The 17,262-nt window shown below is 42.3% G+C and overlaps 1 protein-coding gene across 13 annotated transcripts in view; it reads left to right on the forward strand.

Annotated features, from left to right (window-relative positions):
- LOC138261643 (uncharacterized) overlaps positions 1-17,262 on the forward strand; it is a 1,036,964-nt gene that overhangs the window by 125,059 nt on the left and 894,643 nt on the right. For all 13 annotated transcript variants that reach the window (XM_069210793.1, XM_069210797.1, XM_069210802.1 and 10 more), the window contains one exon: positions 1,668-1,787. In XM_069210793.1, the coding sequence (XP_069066894.1) occupies positions 1,668-1,787 (120 nt within the window). The remainder of the gene's footprint in view (positions 1-1,667; positions 1,788-17,262) is intronic.

Here is a 17,262-nt window from a genome sequence, read left to right on the forward strand (position 1 = left end):
TGCGGCTGGTTACAGTCTTAAGACAGCCAATTTCTCGGTATTAGGAGACCTCGATCTTCATTTCGAAAATAGAAATGACAAAATAATTAACAACTTCTCAATGAACCTGAAGCGATCCAACTAACACAGCTCCTTAATGGCCTTACTCATAACCAAGGACATCTACTGTATCCCATTTTCTTCAACTCACCTAGTTTACTCACAAGTACTCCCATAGATACTATTTGGTCGGACCATAAAATAATTACTTTTTATCTAACCAAATCAAAACACATAGATGTGGTACCTACCAACCCTAGATTCACTCAGAACTGGTCAAGACTGGATGTAATAGATTTGGAAAGTATGCTTTCCTTCTCCATTTCTGAAATGACAAGGGATATAACAAACAAATACACAGTTTTGAGTTTTGGATTTCAAAGTCGTCAGATATCCTGGTGACTGAGAGATAACTAAAGCCATCACGCCCCAAAGGGAAGGAACCATGGTTTTCAGCCGAGCTCCAGGCTTTAGAAAAAGTCTCCAAATGGGCAGAAAGGTTATGGAGGAAGCGTTACAACAACATTAGTAAAAGTGAGTTTAATAACGCAAGAACAAAGTACCACTATGCCATCAGGGATTGGAAATAAGAGGGTACATCTACATGTTGAAAAGGGTAAGAGGTCAAATGCGATGCAAAGGATGCTCCACATGACCAGAGAGAATGAAAACTGGAAGAAAATAATTTTACTGCACTGTTTATGACTGCTAAAGTCAAAGTGTGGCCCTTCAAAGGACAGATTGGTGCTCTTGAGGCTTAGAATAGATGGTGAAGCAAAATACTGTGGATGACTGCTTTGAATCCTAACAACATTTGGGAATACCTCAACACAGAGCTGAACTGTATGGGCCAACCCTCAGAGTAATTGATTCAATTTTGGACACAAATAAGCCATTGTCTTATGGTAAGAAACAAACTCGGGTAGATTCTCCTACGGGCATCTAGCTCTCTGTGCCTTTTTAGAGTTGGTTAGTGCCACAAAGTACAGTTAATGTTATCACTTATCACCGATACACTGAAATTTACAGCTCTAGTGAAAGGATGTGGCAAGGTTTGCAGTTTGTAATGTGAAACAGTGCATACATCAGCATGAAGCATTCTCAAGCTATAAGACAGCATGAGATATCTGTACAGCCATTGGTTACAACAGCTTGCTGTCTGATGACCGGAGGAGAACCTATATCTTTGTGACAAAATCTTAAACCACAGTCCACTGCAAAACAAATTCTCGAATGTGCAGTGTTTGTATGGCTCTGAATTTTTAGAGCACATAGCCAACACTACTGAAGAGAAAGGGCACATGTGGCTCACACTTAAAATAAGACCAAGTGGATGATCATCCAATCAGTGGGATGGGAAGCTTTGTATTCTGACAGGATGTTTTAATAATCTATATCTATGAGGCTGTAAGCGGTTAAGAGGCTTTGTCATATGAAATTTAGCACACTCATCACTGTGCTTAAGATACAAGGAACAATGTGTTTGTGATGGGCAGCATCTTAAACCTCAAAAGATTGGGAATTGAGTTTGATTTAGAAGCATTTTATATCTTCATGTGACGTGTATGATATTGCTTGCACATCTTGGTAAAGTGCCTTTTTTGGTTAATATTATATGTATTTCATAGGCAGACCCCAGCGTCCAAGAACAACTTGAAATGTCGACAGGATTGCAAGCATCTAGCTTTAATGTACCTGCTGCCTCATCACAACTTCCCAGCCCAGGACTCCAGCCACAACTGAAGCAGGTAAAGTGCTTACCTGCTCTAAGCTAAGTTCATGAGTTAGGAACTATTTCTGTAGAATCAGGAAAACCAGGATCACAGCAGCAGTACCTTTAACACATCTTACTGAATACATTATTTTTGGCATTGAGTGATTTGATTTATTGAGATCCACAGAACTCTCGAAAGGAGTGTTACTCCATGGTCAGATAATGATGTTTTAAAAAAAATGTAGGCTTGCCAAATGACCCTCTCAGAAGTACATTTATTCAGCCCTGGCTTTTTAGCTAATAGCAATGTATGAGTTGGTGCTTGTAGTTTCTCCCTCACATCATTTTAAGTTCTGTGAGCTCGACTATGACAATGCAGCTACTGATTATACAGTAATAGTAGACATCTTAGAACTCCAAATTATGCTATGCAGAGCATGCCAGGGCAGTGACTGTAGTGTCAAGAGACAGTGGGGCTTAGGTTTTTAAGACGCAGAAGTAAGAGAGGGATTGGATAGTTATGGAGAGAATATATGAACTAATATAGAGTTCTTACCATAGTACATTGTGGGCTTTGGGTAACATCCACATGTTAAACGCAAAACCCCATTGATGGACAGTGCTTCTTATGTTTCATGCAATGGTTTGTATTTTCATAATTTTGTTTGAGATTTTTTTTGCTGTTTCTGTACATCCTTGGTGTCTTCGGGTGGCTTAAAGTATATCATTAATAGGCTCATAGTCAGATAAATAATTTCCTCAAAATGTCCACATTTAAGGTTTTCATATGTTATGTTGGAATCCCTCCGCTGAAAAATGTTCTGAAGGCCATGATGCCGAGAATTAGTTAATTTGTACAACATTTCACCTTTAACTGAAAAAGATCTTCCTCCTGTCGTATTTTTATATGTTGAAACTCCATGTGTCCTTTACTGCTGATCTTAGAATCCTTTTAGAAACTTAAAGCACCACTCATTTTCAAATAGACCGAGACCAATAACCAGGTAGCTTTGGGAATCATGCTTGATCCTTTGTGCTGAATGTTCTACGCGCTGTCCTATCCTCTGTTCTATTGGCCATTTTTGTTGCATTTTCTATAATATATTCACCAGTTTCTTGGGCAGTCCAATAAACATGACATTACAGTAATGCAGTGTGGGTCGATAATAGCTTTCTTCATAGTGAATTGATTGCATTTAAGCAGTACTTAGCCTTTGCAGCAGTATCAGATAATAATTACTGCCCTTCAAGGGTGTATTAACTTGCTATTCTATTGACATCTGCAGATCCAACGTGACTCTCCATATCTTTGTAGATTGACAATTTAACTATAAATCTGTTTATTTGAAACTCCAGTTATGATCACAATACATGCACGTGTCCACAGTATCCGTCCCTGGCAGTCACAATAAATTGTTTTGGATGTGGTAAATAACAAAGCCCAAATTTAACCACAGCAACCCTTAGTTAGGAATTCACTGAATTAAACATTGTAAAACGTTGTTTGGGGTACATAGGGAAGTAACGTCTAGTGCTAGGTGCAATCAAAAATACCAGTTTCCCTTCTGGTGCTGCTAGTCAAAACTCAATAAATAAAGAAAAAGTATTGAGATGACATAGAAAATAATAGAGGAGAATAGAAAATAATAATTTGGTTGACATGGACTAATTTGATGTAATTAATTTGATTATCCATAAAAACTCCATCTTAAACTCATCTAAGTTCTCAGTATTCCACATATTTGTAGTTTTACAACGGCATTGACACATACACAGAGGTTCAAAATATTCCAGGAGTAAAGTCAGCCATCATGTTTTGCAGCTCAAATGGGGTGCAGGTGTTTGAAAAGTTTCAGAACTCCATCCATCATCATCTTGTGTTGCTAAAGTTGCCATAAGTGGTGGATGTATGCCCAGATGTGGGTCCCTTGCTTGCTGCACCACTGGATTCAAGCTAGCCTGGCTGATGGGGTTGATATCCTGAAACCTTTCCCAGACTGCTTGTTTCCAGTCCAGGAAGGACCTGGCTTGGAGGTGTATTGCTCTCACTTGAACTAAAAGGACACAGTGCCAAAAGAATGCAGCATTCTTAGTCTAAAAAATACATTTATTACGGCAATTCCCAAATATCAAATAAAAGTTACACAAATATATGAGAATAAGGATAGAATTCAAATGCAGCAGAACATGCGTATATACACAAAGAAAAGATAAACGAATATGTCAAGTGCTCAAGATTTGAAAAAGAATATGCAATATATCAACAGAGCATGTATACATAAGCTAAATAATCAAGAATTAAAATGCATCACTTTGAGGGTAGACATCACCATCCTCGCCAGCCATACCGAGGAACCCTTTAATCAGCCAAGGCAGGAGGACCCACCCCCCCTTCTTATTTGGGATCAGGAGATCCTTTGCAGCTCGTTCACTCCACAGGTGAGATCCTGTCTTAGGGCCAAAGTTCCCTGTCTTTTATACCTTAAAAGAAGCTTGAGGAGAGAATTCTAGGAAACCCCCCTGTTGTGAAATTAAATGCTTGCTGTACTTCGTCTGTGTCGAAAACATTCAAAACAACTGGGTAGGCTCCCATGCTTGTTTTGAGGCAGAGCTGTACATTCCTCTGATAAGACAGTCTCAACCTTGTTAGTCCGCAGCCCCATAATATGTTCCAGAACTGTCTGACCCTGTTCTTGTGGAGAGAAAAACAGGGTCTGTGTGGAAAACAAGTTGTGTGTGGAAAAACACCTGCCCTGCAACTGCAGCAGGGCACAAAATTGAATCGCTAGCACAAAATGGAGTCGATGGTCAATGATGACTAAATCTAAATAGCATTACACTCCACCCTTTGACCATTGACTCTCACAGCATACTGGTTTGAAATCAACTTTTGTTGGTCGAAGCATAGATATCAGATTAGGCATGCATTGTATACAGCTACATAGCATTACTATAATATAGATTACCATAATTATCCCATCTAAAATAGAGCAAAGCTGACCAAAATCAGGCAGCCGGCTGAATAGCCAGTCCCACTACCCTTTATCTACATCTTGTTTCACCCCCTTCACCAATTCATGCAAGGCTTCAATGTGAGAATGGATAGATTTAGAATGATCTTATTAAAACAACACATTCCTTCAAATTCTGAGCATCCACGATCATGCTTTAAAAGCAAATAATCAATGACAGGCTTATTCTGCAAAACGGCTTTTCTAGAGCCTTGTATATTTAGTAATAGTTCTGACAAACCACTAGATGTGTGATTAATATTCTTAACCATATGACATGCTGGTATATCAATAACACAAGTATTATAGGCAGCTAATCCTGGGACTCCTAACATAGAAAGGCCTAAGCTTACATATCCTGATCTAGGTAGCAACTGAACTCAAGAGTCACAGTCTTCACTTAGTTGAACTGGCTCCCTTATTTTTCAAGTTTGTAATACTGAGCGTAGTGGAAACATCATAAGTCCTAGCTGCGTAAGAAGCACACAGCCCTCCTGTTATATTTGCAGGGATATACATATAAGTGATATTTCCACAAAAAAATAACCATCCAGCAGGTAACTTGACATGCTTAATAGGACTAGCAGCAGACACTATATTTTTGCAGAACGTGCTGTTATTTACATTTTTGCACATTTGGTCAGTTCTACGCTCACATAGGATGTTTTACTCTCATGAGGTTGTTTGAGTCTCTTCGAGTAGCATCTGTGTACATTTGCCAATGTTGTTGGAATCACAAGTTAAATTATAACACACGTCACCAGCAGTGACATTTTAAGTGATCATCTGTGTCGGGTTGTTCCATCTTTCATCTATAGGGTCTTGGCAGTACCAACAATACTCATAGAGGCAAAAATGGGTATGTACGTCACTTTCTTCTACCACCTTATCCTTATTGTTGATGTTAAATATTTGCAGCAAAACACTAGCAGGACTTGGAATGGCAACTAGGCAGGTGGAAATTAAATTGGTAGTACTTTTCATATTTGTCATGGAAAAATCGGTCCTGTTCAGCACAGTTCGTGCCAAGTAGAACCAGATATTGTCCGATCTATGAAGCAGAGGTGTTGATCGGCACTTTCGGTCTATTACTTAGGAGCTGGGAGGTTTCGGTCCCTCCCAACCCCATTCAGACACACCCAAACGCACCATGAAGTGCAACCAGGACAGAGGCACCTCATAGTATGATCTGTAAAAGAGACAAGCATGATTACTCTCGCAAATAACATTTATCAGCTGGTATATGTTCGTAGTTTTCTTGTCCTGGTTTTATGCCCATGTTGTCTTTCCCTTTTGCTATGATTTCTGCTGGTTCAGGGGGAAAATTTTGGGATTCTACCCACACCTTAGCACTGGGATTCTTATAATTGGAGCCAAAGCCTTCCTTCCCTCGCACTGTAAAAAGGGCTGGGTCAGTCCCCTTTTTGACTACTCCTCCATATACTGGAATGATCACAATTTGAGTAATTCTGTCTCCAGGTTGCATTATCAAATCATAGTCTTCACTGTTCAGCAAAATTACCTTAATTTTGCCTTGCTATTCTGCATCAGTCACTCCCTTCGAGACTCGAATACCCTTGACTGCCAGTCCAGATCAAGGAGCAATCAATCCAAAGTGCTCCGGGGGAATTTGTATCCTAACTCCTGTTTCAATGAGTACCATATCTCTTGGTTTCAGCATATACATGTTTGACGGCATGTGCCGCTGTAGATACACATGCTTTGCATAAGCCCGCCATCTACTGTTGGGCTCGGAGTGTTTCTTTGAAGAATCTTTTCAAGCCACAAGATCGAGTGACTCTTCCTATCAGTGATAGTGCGCATGGGCATCAAGTCCATCGTTAGATTGTTTTCATTCCACTGTCAGGTTCAGACGTGTTTCCTCTTGCTTCGGTAGATCTCAGTTCGGTATATTTTAGATCGGTTTTCCACTCTTTATATTCGATCCGATCATCCGGGTCGATTTCACACCCTTAGGGGTGACCCCACCCTTCTTGGGCCTACTTTGACACATTGTAGTCGAACAATGTTAGGCTGATGAAACGGACTCCATTTCGGTTCTGTCCTGGGTGCCATACCAAATTTCCATACACCGATCAGCATTTGGTGTGTAATCTGTGTCTGTCTCTGGAACACAGAGAAGAGACCTGCAATTTTTGTAGATCGTTTCGATCCAAAAATACTCTCTGGGACCTAAGAACAGGTCGACTGGAGATGACATTCATGTCATCCAAACACACACCCGACATCTTTGGAGAAGAAAACGTGCAAGAAGAAGTAAGACCGCGTGTAACAATCGCCATTGCAGATTTGGACTTGGATTGAGATTCTGATGTCGACAGTCAATCCGTCCCACCAGCACAGTACATAAGTACATCAGCCCTTTCACACCAAACAAAGACATTCCACTAGGAGAAAAGGAACTTCAATGGCATTCTTAGGCAACATACCAATGGCAGACATTTGTAAAGCTTCTACTTGGTCTACCCCACACACATTTACAAAACATTACTGTGTAGATGTTCTAGTTCGTCAAAAAGCAAATGTTGGCCAGGCAATCCTTATGACATTATTTCAAGCTACTCCAACTCCTGCAGGCCAGCCACTGCTTATTTGGGAGGTGACTGCTTTACAGTCTGCGCAAAGCATGTGTATCTACAGCTACACATGCCATCAAATGGAAAATGTTACTTACCTACGAGACATCTGTTTGTGGCATGTAGTGCTGTAGATTCACATGCGCCCTCCCTCCTCCTCATAAGCCTGTGGTTGTTGCAGTACAATATATTGTAAATATGTGTTCGATGGCATATGTTGCTGCAGATACACATGTTTAGCACAGTCCGCTGCCTGGTGTTGGGCTCGGAGTATTACAAGTTGTTTTTCTTCGAAGAAGTCTTTTTCGGTCACGGGACCGAAGGACTCCTCCCTCTTCGGCTCCATTGCGCATGGGCGTCTACTCCATCTTAGATTGTTTTTTTCCGCTGTCGGGTTCGGACGTATTCCTTTTCGCTCCGTGTTTCAGTTCGGAAAGTTAGTCAGAATCTCGGAAGAAAGCGTCGGTATTGTTCCGTTCGGTATCGGGATAGTTAGGTACATCGACACCGATCATCGGAAGACTTTGGGGTAGCTTCGATCCCCCATCGGGGCCTGGTCGGCCCGACCGCGTGCGACATCGAAGCCGATGGAACGGACCCCGTTCCGTTTCTGCCCAAAATGTCACAGTAAGTATCCTTATACAGATCAGCACTTGGTCTGTAACTTGTGCTTGTCCCCCGAGCACAAGGAGGATACCTGTGAGGCCTGTCGAGCCTTCCGGTCCAGAAAAACACTCCGGGACCGAAGAGCCAGGCGTCTGCAAATGGCGTCCACGCCGACAAAACAACGTTTCGACGACGAAGAGGAAACATTCTCGGTTCCGGAATCAGAATCCGGAGACTCCGACGTCGAACAACGACAACAAACAGTGAGTAAGACGTCGAAAATAAAAACCATCGAGAAGACAAAAGCCCAGGGGACGCCACTGCCAACAGGCCATGGCTCGACCCATAAAACCGGCGAGCCGTCGAAGGCACCGAAAAAGGGCACGCCCATAGCGAAGACACCCGACTCCGGTCGAGGGACCGCCATGGAGCAACCTCGGAGCCGAGATAGCGGCTCCGAAAGGCAAAAACAAGATGCCGGCACCGAAAAACATCGGCACCGAGACACACTGCCGAAAGCCACAAAAAATCTGTCGGTGCTGAAGCCGAAAAAAGATTCTCTCTCGGCGCCGAAAAGTTCCACACCTCCTTCCTACACAGAGGAACAAGGAATAAGTGGCCAGATGCACAGATTTGGACAAGAGCTCCAAAGTGTAGAATCAGACTACACACAAAAAAGACTGTATATCCAACAAGACACAGGGAAGATATCAACCCTTCCCCCTATAATGAGAAAAAGAAGGATCGGAGTTCTCAAGGATGACGCACAACCACAAGCCAAAGTGGTTAAAAAAGTCACGCCTCCGCCCTCTCCACCACAACAGGCATCGCCGGCACAAACTCCGCCACAAATGCACTCACCAGCGCAAACTACTATAAGTCAAGATAATCAGGATCAAGACGCTTGGGACCTATACGACACCCCAGTGCCGGACAATGATCCCGATTCATACCCCACAAAGCCGTCACCGCCAGAGGACAGTACCTCATACTCGCAACTGGTGGCTAGGGCAGCAGAATTCCACAATGTCCAACTGCATTCCGACCCTATAGAGGATGATTTTTTATTTAACACCCTCTCGGCTACACATAGCCAATATCAATGTCTCCCAATGCTACCAGGGATGTTACGGCACGCAAAACAAATTTTTGAAGAGCCCGTAAAATCAAGAGCCATCACCCCAAGGGTGGATAAGAAATACAAACCACCACCCACAGACCCAGTGTTTATTACTTCGCAGTTACCACCTGACTCCGTAGTAGTAGGGGCAGCTCGCAAAAGAGCAAATTCCCATACATCTGGCGACGCCCCACCTCCGGACAAAGAAAGCCGAAAATTTGATGCAGCAGGAAAAAGAGTAGCATCACAGGCAGCCAACCAGTGGCGCATCGCAAATTCTCAAGCGCTGCTAGCCCGATATGACCGCGCACACTGGGATGAGATGCAACTTCTCATAGACCATCTTCCCCAAGAATACCAAAAGAGGGCGCAGCAAATAGTTGAAGAGGGACAAACGATCTCAAACAATCAAATCCGCTCTTCAATGGACGCAGCCGATACTGCAGCGAGAACAGTCAACACTGCTGTCACCATAAGGAGACACGCTTGGCTCCGCACTTCAGGGTTCAAACCTGAAATCCAGCAGGCTGTCCTTGATATGCCCTTCAACGAGAAACAACTTTTTGGCCCTGAAGTGGACACAGCCATTGAAAAACTTAAAAAGGACACAGACACGGTCAAAGCCATGGGCGCACTCTACTCCCCGCAGAGCAGAGGCTCTTTTAGAAAAACTCCATTTAGAGGGGGGTTTCGTGGCCAACCCACAGACACCACCAGCCAACAAACAAGAACCACACCATATCAGGGTTCATTCCAAAGGGGAGGTTTCAGGGGATATAGAGGGGGTCAATTCCCAAGGAGTAGGGGAAGATTCCAGACTCCAAAAACACCTCCACCTAAACAGTGACTTTCAAGTCACACAACCCCTTCACTCAACACCAGTGGGGGGAAGACTAAGCCAATTCTACCAATCTTGGCAGCAGATTACAACAGACAATTGGGTACTAGCAATAATCCAACATGGCTATTGCATAGAATTCCACAAATTCCCACCAAACATCCCTCCAAAAACATGCAAAATGTCACCACAACATTTAGAACTTTTAGGACTAGAAGTTCAAGCACTACTGCAAAAGGATGCAATAGAGTTAGTACCAGTACAACAAAAAAACACAGGAGTTTACTCCCTGTACTTTCTAATTCCAAAAAAAGACAAAACATTAAGACCAATATTAGATCTCAGGACACTAAATACCTACATCATATCGGACCACTTTCACATGGTCACACTACAAGACATCATTCCACTGCTCAAACAGCAAGATTACATGACCACATTAGACCTAAAAGATGCGTACTTTCATATACCGATACACCCTTCTCACAGAAAGTACCTAAGGTTCGTATTCAAAGGAATACATTACCAATTCAAGGTGTTGCCATTCGGAATAACAACTGCACCAAGAGTATTCACAAAATGTCTAGCAGTAGTAGCAGCACATATCAGGAGACAACAAATACATGTGTTTCCTTACCTAGACGATTGGCTAATCAAGACCAACACAGTAAAAAAGTGCACAAACGACACCACATATGTCATACAAACCCTTCACAAACTGGGTTTCTCCATCAACTATACAAAGTCACACCTCGAACCGTGTCAGACACAACAATATCTAGGGGCAACCATCAACACATCAAAAGGAATTGCCACTCCAAGTCCACAAAGAGTGCAAGCATTCCACAAGGTAATAAGTGCTATGTTTCCAAACCAAAAGATACAAGCAAAATTTGTGCTAAAACTTCTAGGCATGATGTCATCATGCATAGCCATTGTCCCAAACGCAAGACTACACATGCGACCCTTACAACAGTGCCTAGCATCACAATGGTCACAGGCACAGGGTCAACTTCAAGATCTGGTGTTGGTAGACCGCCAAACATACCTCTCGCTTCTATGGTGGAACAGCAACAATTTAAACAAAGGGCAGACATTTCAGGACCCAGTGCCTCAATACGTTATAACAACAGATGCTTCCATGACAGGGTGGGGAGCACACCTCAATCACCACAGCATTCAAGGACAATGGGATGTACACCAAACAAAATTTCATATAAATTACCTAGAACTGTTAGCAGTATTTCTAGCGTTAAAAGCCTTTCAACCCATAATAACACACAAATACATTCTTGTCAAAACAGACAACATGACAACAATGTATTATTTAAACAAACAAGGAGGAACACACTCAACACAATTGTGTCTCCTAACACAAAAAATATGGCAGTGGGCGATTCACAACCACATTCGCCTAATAGCACAATTTATTCCAGGGATCCAAAACCAACTAGCAGACAACCTTTCGCGAGACCACCAACAAGTCCACGAATGGGAAACTCACCCCCAAGTTCTGAACAATTACTTTCAAATTTGGGGAACACCCCAGATAGATTTGTTCGCAACAAAAGAAAACGCAAAATGCCAAAACTTCGCATCCAGGTACCCACACCGCGAATCACAAGGCAATGCTCTATGGATGAGTTGGTCAGGGATATTTGCATACGCTTTTCCCCCTCTCCCTCTCCTTCCATATCTAGTAAACAAATTGAGTCAAAACCAACTCAAACTCATACTGATAGCACCCACATGGGCAAGACAACCTTGGTATACAACTCTACTAGACCTTTCACTAGTACCGCATGTCAAACTACCCAACAGACCAGATCTGTTAACACAACACAAACAACAGATCAGGCATCCAAACCCAGCATCATTGAATCTAGCAATTTGGCTCCTGAAATCCTAGAATTCGGACACTTAGACCTCACACAAGAATGTATGGAGGTCATAAAACAAGCTAGAAAAGCTTCCACTAGACACTGCTATGCATCTAAGTGGAAAAGGTTTGTCTGCTACTGCCATACCAATCAAATCCAACCATTGCATGCCTCTACAAAGGACATAGTGGGATACTTACTACATTTGCAAAAAGCAAACCTCGCTTTTTCATCTATAAAAATACACCTCGCAGCAATATCTGCTTACCTACAAACTACTCATTCATCGTCTCTATTTAGAATACCAGTTATTAAAGCATTCATGGAAGGGCTAAAAAGAATTATACCACCAAGAACACCACCAGTTCCTTCATGGAACCTTAACATCGTCTTAACAAGACTCATGGGTCCACCTTTTGAACCCATGCATTCCTGTGAAATGCAATACCTAACGTGGAAAGTCGCATTTCTCATTGCAATCACATCCCTCAGAAGAGTAAGTGAAATACAGGCATTTACCATACAAGAACCATTTATTCAAATACACAAAAATAAAATAGTTCTAAGAACAAATCCAAAATTTCTACCAAAAGTAATCTCACCATTCCATTTAAATCAAACAGTAGAATTACCAGTGTTCTTCCCACAGCCAGATTCCGTGGCTGAAAGGGCACTACATACATTAGACATCAAAAGAGCACTAATGTACTACATTGACAGAACAAAGTTAATCAGGAAAACAAAACAACTGTTCATAGCTTTTCAAAAACCACACATAGGAAATCCAATCTCTAAACAAGGCATTGCTAGATGGATAGTCAGATGTATTCAAACATGCTATCTTAAAGCCAAGAGAGAATTGCCTATTACACCAAAGGCACACTCAACCAGAAAGAAAGGTGCTACAATGGCCTTTCTAGGAAACATTCCTATGAGCGAAATATGTAAGGCTGCAACCTGGTCTACGCCTCATACATTTACTAACCACTACTGTGTAGATGTACTAAATGCACAACAAGCTACAGTGGGCTCTCTCAATCAGTCCTGCAGCTTGACATTTATTTGGAACATTTTAAATCCACTCTATGTTGTGCTGTGGACAGTAGTCTTGCACCAGCTTACCTTTAAAATGTGATCTGTTATCACTTTGGATCTGGAGTGGAACTCCATAGTGCAACATCAACAATCTAGGGTCTTAGTCATATTGAACTGAGTAGCACATTTACATGGAAACACTATCAAATAGCTAGAGTAAGTATCTACCACTGTGCAGGTGTACTGTCTGCCGCAACTAATAGACATTGGTCCTATATAATCAATCTGCAATATCTTCCCGACCACTTTCCACTCCCCAACTGACCATGACAGTTTGCGGGACACATCTCTCTTGTGTGTGTTGACGAATAGCACACTGAATTATAACTGTTTTAATTACATCCAGGGAAATGTACAGCCCCCTAATCTCTGCCCATTTGTTAGTGGCCTTCTCTCTCAGGTGTCTACATTTTTGGTGAGCCCACTTAGCCATCCCCACCAAGTCAGAATCCTGTGTCGCCACTTCTCCTTCCGAGATTTTAGCTTTTTCATCTGTAAGGGAAATAAACCACTGTTCTATTGAGTCAGTGGGACAGTGGACGTCTACATAATATACATTGACAGTACTTTGCTGTAACATTTCCCAAATTTCCTGCCACAATTCTTTGCCCCACATCTCCTTCTAATTAATTTGCCAGTTATGTCCATGCCACGTGGGGAGCCAGGTACTATCCCATTGGCAGTAGACCAAGAATCATTATAAATATGACGTTTCCTAGGTAATTCTTGTTTTAAGGCTTGATACACAGTGTACAATTCTGCATATTGACTACTCTTCCCTTCTCCAGTAGTAGAAAGCAACTTTGTTATTAGATTGTATGACACTGCCTTCCAATGTCTCTTGGCCCCCACATACTTGGCTGAACCATCGGTGAACCATACATGCTTCCTGTCCTCCAGGGACAAGGACTCAAATGGCCCACTCCACTTCGCTGGGGACTGTTTTACCTCTGGCACCTCCTGCAACACCTCCTCCTCTTCCACGGGGGCATGTGCTATCTGTTCCACGCTTGTCCCACTCAAGACCTGTCCTGTATGTACCATCTCCACCTAATGACACATGCTTCTTGTGCATGCCCTGTTCGGTGAGTTTTGGGTGAACTCATGACCCACTGCATTACTGGATCTTAGGCCTCAAAATCACATTGTGCCTTATTGTCACATGCTCAACATCCACAAGAGCAATAACACACCAGTAACTGCTTTTTAAAGGGAGTGTACCACTCTCCAGCGTCTGGTAACTCTCTGGTCCAGAAATCTAGGGGCACCCTTTTTCTTCCCTGTTTTTGCTACATGCTCCAATTTGCATATTGACCATGAACTGTCACATGTGACTCAATACCTCCCTCCTGTACTGGGCACAAGTCTAAAGCATGTTGAATTGCCTCCTTTGCCAAATCAAACGCACACTGCTGCTGGTCTCCACATTCAAACTCATGTTTCTTTTGAGTCACTTTGTACAAAGGGGCCAAAATCTGACTTCAGTGAGGGATTTACTGCCTCCAAAAGCCAAACAATCCAATAAATCGCTGGGTTTCCTGCATATTACGGGATGTGGCAAATTCCAGTATCTTTTGTCTTACCTGTGGTAACACAGTAACATCTCCCTGTGTCCCTGATTCCCTTGAAATCCTAGAAATTTCACGGTTTGCGAGGGCCCTTGCACCTTTTTCTGGATTTATTTCCTACCCCTTGCTTTGCAAATGTTCTGCAATCCTGTCCAACTGAGTTTGCACCTGTTCTTGTTTTTCTCCCTGCACCATCACATCATCAGTGTAATGAGAAAGCTGCACCCCTGGAATGACAGGACTTGAGCAAGGTGTTCTGCCACCATCCAGTGACAGATGGTGGGGTTATGTACATACAACATGGGCAAATTTAAGAATTTAAGATGTCTCCTGACCACGAGAAAGAAAATTGCTCTTGATTCTCGGGGCCAATAGTATAGAAAAGAAAGCGTTGGCAAGATCAATGGTTGCATACCAGATTCCTTAATGTCTCTGTATCTTTTCAATCAAAGTGTCTGAAACGACGGCTGTCAAAGGGGGTGTATGTTTATTCGGTTCATGGTAATCAACTCAAATCAGATTTGCACACAGGCCCTGTAGGATTATTCCATGCAGTGGTGACTGAGGCCACCACCCCTGCCATATCCTGTATGCTCTTACTTCTCTCCTCGTGCCCTCCTGGGATTCAATACTGCTTCAAATTAACCACCTTGGTGACTGGGGGAACCTTCACTGGAGGTATTTTCAAATGACCCACACTCACTGCTGGAGCTGAGATGTATCGCTTTGACATGAAATTATAGCACCCATCTTCCAAATATAAAGTCTTATCCTTTAGAGTATCAGTCCCGAAAATATATTCAAAGAAGGGTTCTATCAAGAGACACTGTATTCTCGTTTTGGCATTCTCCCTATTTTCATGTGAACATTGGTTTGCACAACAGGGGATTCTTCTCCACCTAGCCCTGTAATGGTGTAACGCTGTTCTTTAAACTTGTTAGGATTTCCAGATATCAAAGAGGCCTCCACTGCAGTGTCCATGAGGGCCCGCACCTTCTGGACATTCCTGTTTTTCCAATAAAGTTTGAAGTCAACATGGAGTCTATTATCCTTGTGAGCCCATCCCTGTACCGGACCTTGGCCTATTTCCTAATCTGATTCTACCTTGGTGACTTGCATACAGGTCAAATCTGGATATATGTTGTTATATTTGCGAGGCAATCCCCCTTTCCCCCCATTGAGTTCAGTCAACCAATCAGGGTCTCCCTCCTTCAGGGGTGTAGATTTTAATAAAATATCTACTTTTCCATGGGACAGGTTGCTTCTTAAGTCTACATGTCCTGTAAAAAAAAAAAAATCTACTTGTCCCCTTGGTACCATGTAGTGTGGCGACAAATTATGGCAGCAATCTTATTACGTAAGAGCTCTGATAATAGCCTCTCTGATTATGCCAGGGCTACTTCTATAGTAGGTCTTGAATACTTGCAGTTTCAATCCCTACTATAGCACTTTCCTTATTTTGCCACCTTTCCGCAGATCTACATACTGGGGCTGGATGAAGTAGTAAGCAATAGTTCCAGGGCTGAAATTCCTTTGAGTCTGCAAACCTTCTAACTTGCATATTTTCAGGATTTTCACCAGCTCTTCTCTAATCTTTTTCCATAATGAGAAAGGTTGGAAATTTACTACTGACAGTGGTGGAAGGAGATGTTCTTCCAGGTTTGGGGAAAAAAGTGGTTGGAGGGTAAGTGAACTTGTAAACTCTCAATAGATTTTCACATGAGCAAATCTATGCATATTTTCTCATGCTAAAATACAGTTCATTTATATTTTCTAGGAGTACGATTTCCTGGTCTACATTTGTAAGTTCTTTTGAGTTAATGAAAGCCACTAACTCAAAGACATATACCATGGATGCACTTTTGTGACCTTCTTTAAGAATTGGGTCCCTAATTAGGCCTAGTGTTATCAGTTTCTACTTCTCTGTCGGCTGGCTTTACTGTGAGTGATCGCATTCTGCTCTCCCACAAGGAACATATTGGCATACAAAGTAGTTTTGTTCAGTGCCAGGAACTACTGTGGCTATCAGTGGTGTAATGAAAATGGAGGCCCATCCCCCCCTCCAGACTCACTGAGGGCAGGTGTTGTGCTGAGGGGACCTCCTGGAGGGGGGCTGCAGGGCCTTTGTTACCCCACTGGTGGCAATGTGTCCTTTTTGAGACAAAAACGTTTTTAACTTTTTGCTTGTGCTTGTTAAAATGGTGATGGCCTGGCAGCTTCCACAACAACAAAGCATTACAAAAGCCATGTCAAAACAAGATACACATTGACGAAACAAAAAGGCTCGCAAAAAAAATGAAGGATTGGTTGGCTTTGCCAGTGCTTGTGCTTCATGCTTCCCATAACCTTGTTGAAAACAGGAACACTGATTTTCCATTAGGAATCTTTTTTGCCAAAACTAGTATGCATTTCTTAATTGCAAAACTTTTTTTTTCTACTTGGATTTTTTTCTGAACATGTTATTTTGAAAGCAAGTAATCATCCCTCTTACTTACAAGCTCCTGCAAACATTTACATTTAATCAGAGTGTGTACACTTTTTCTTTTCTGGAACCACTGTCAGTAATGCAGTGTGACCTTAAAATGTTTATCTTCAGCGCTTACCCTAATGAAGGCTTTTCATTAATGAACCATAAATACACGTTTGAACAGCATTAACATATGGACGCACATTAGCTCAACTGCAGACAGTTCCTTTCTCTGTAAACTGGTAGCCACAGGGTTTGTGCTGCAGGGTGTTGGGCCTGCTTGTCCCAAGGACAAAATAAACATGATAACTTGTTGCCCTTGACCCC

Source organism: Pleurodeles waltl, chromosome 10 (assembly GCF_031143425.1).
Source record: "Pleurodeles waltl isolate 20211129_DDA chromosome 10, aPleWal1.hap1.20221129, whole genome shotgun sequence".
Taxonomy (NCBI): Eukaryota; Metazoa; Chordata; class Amphibia; order Caudata; family Salamandridae; genus Pleurodeles; species Pleurodeles waltl.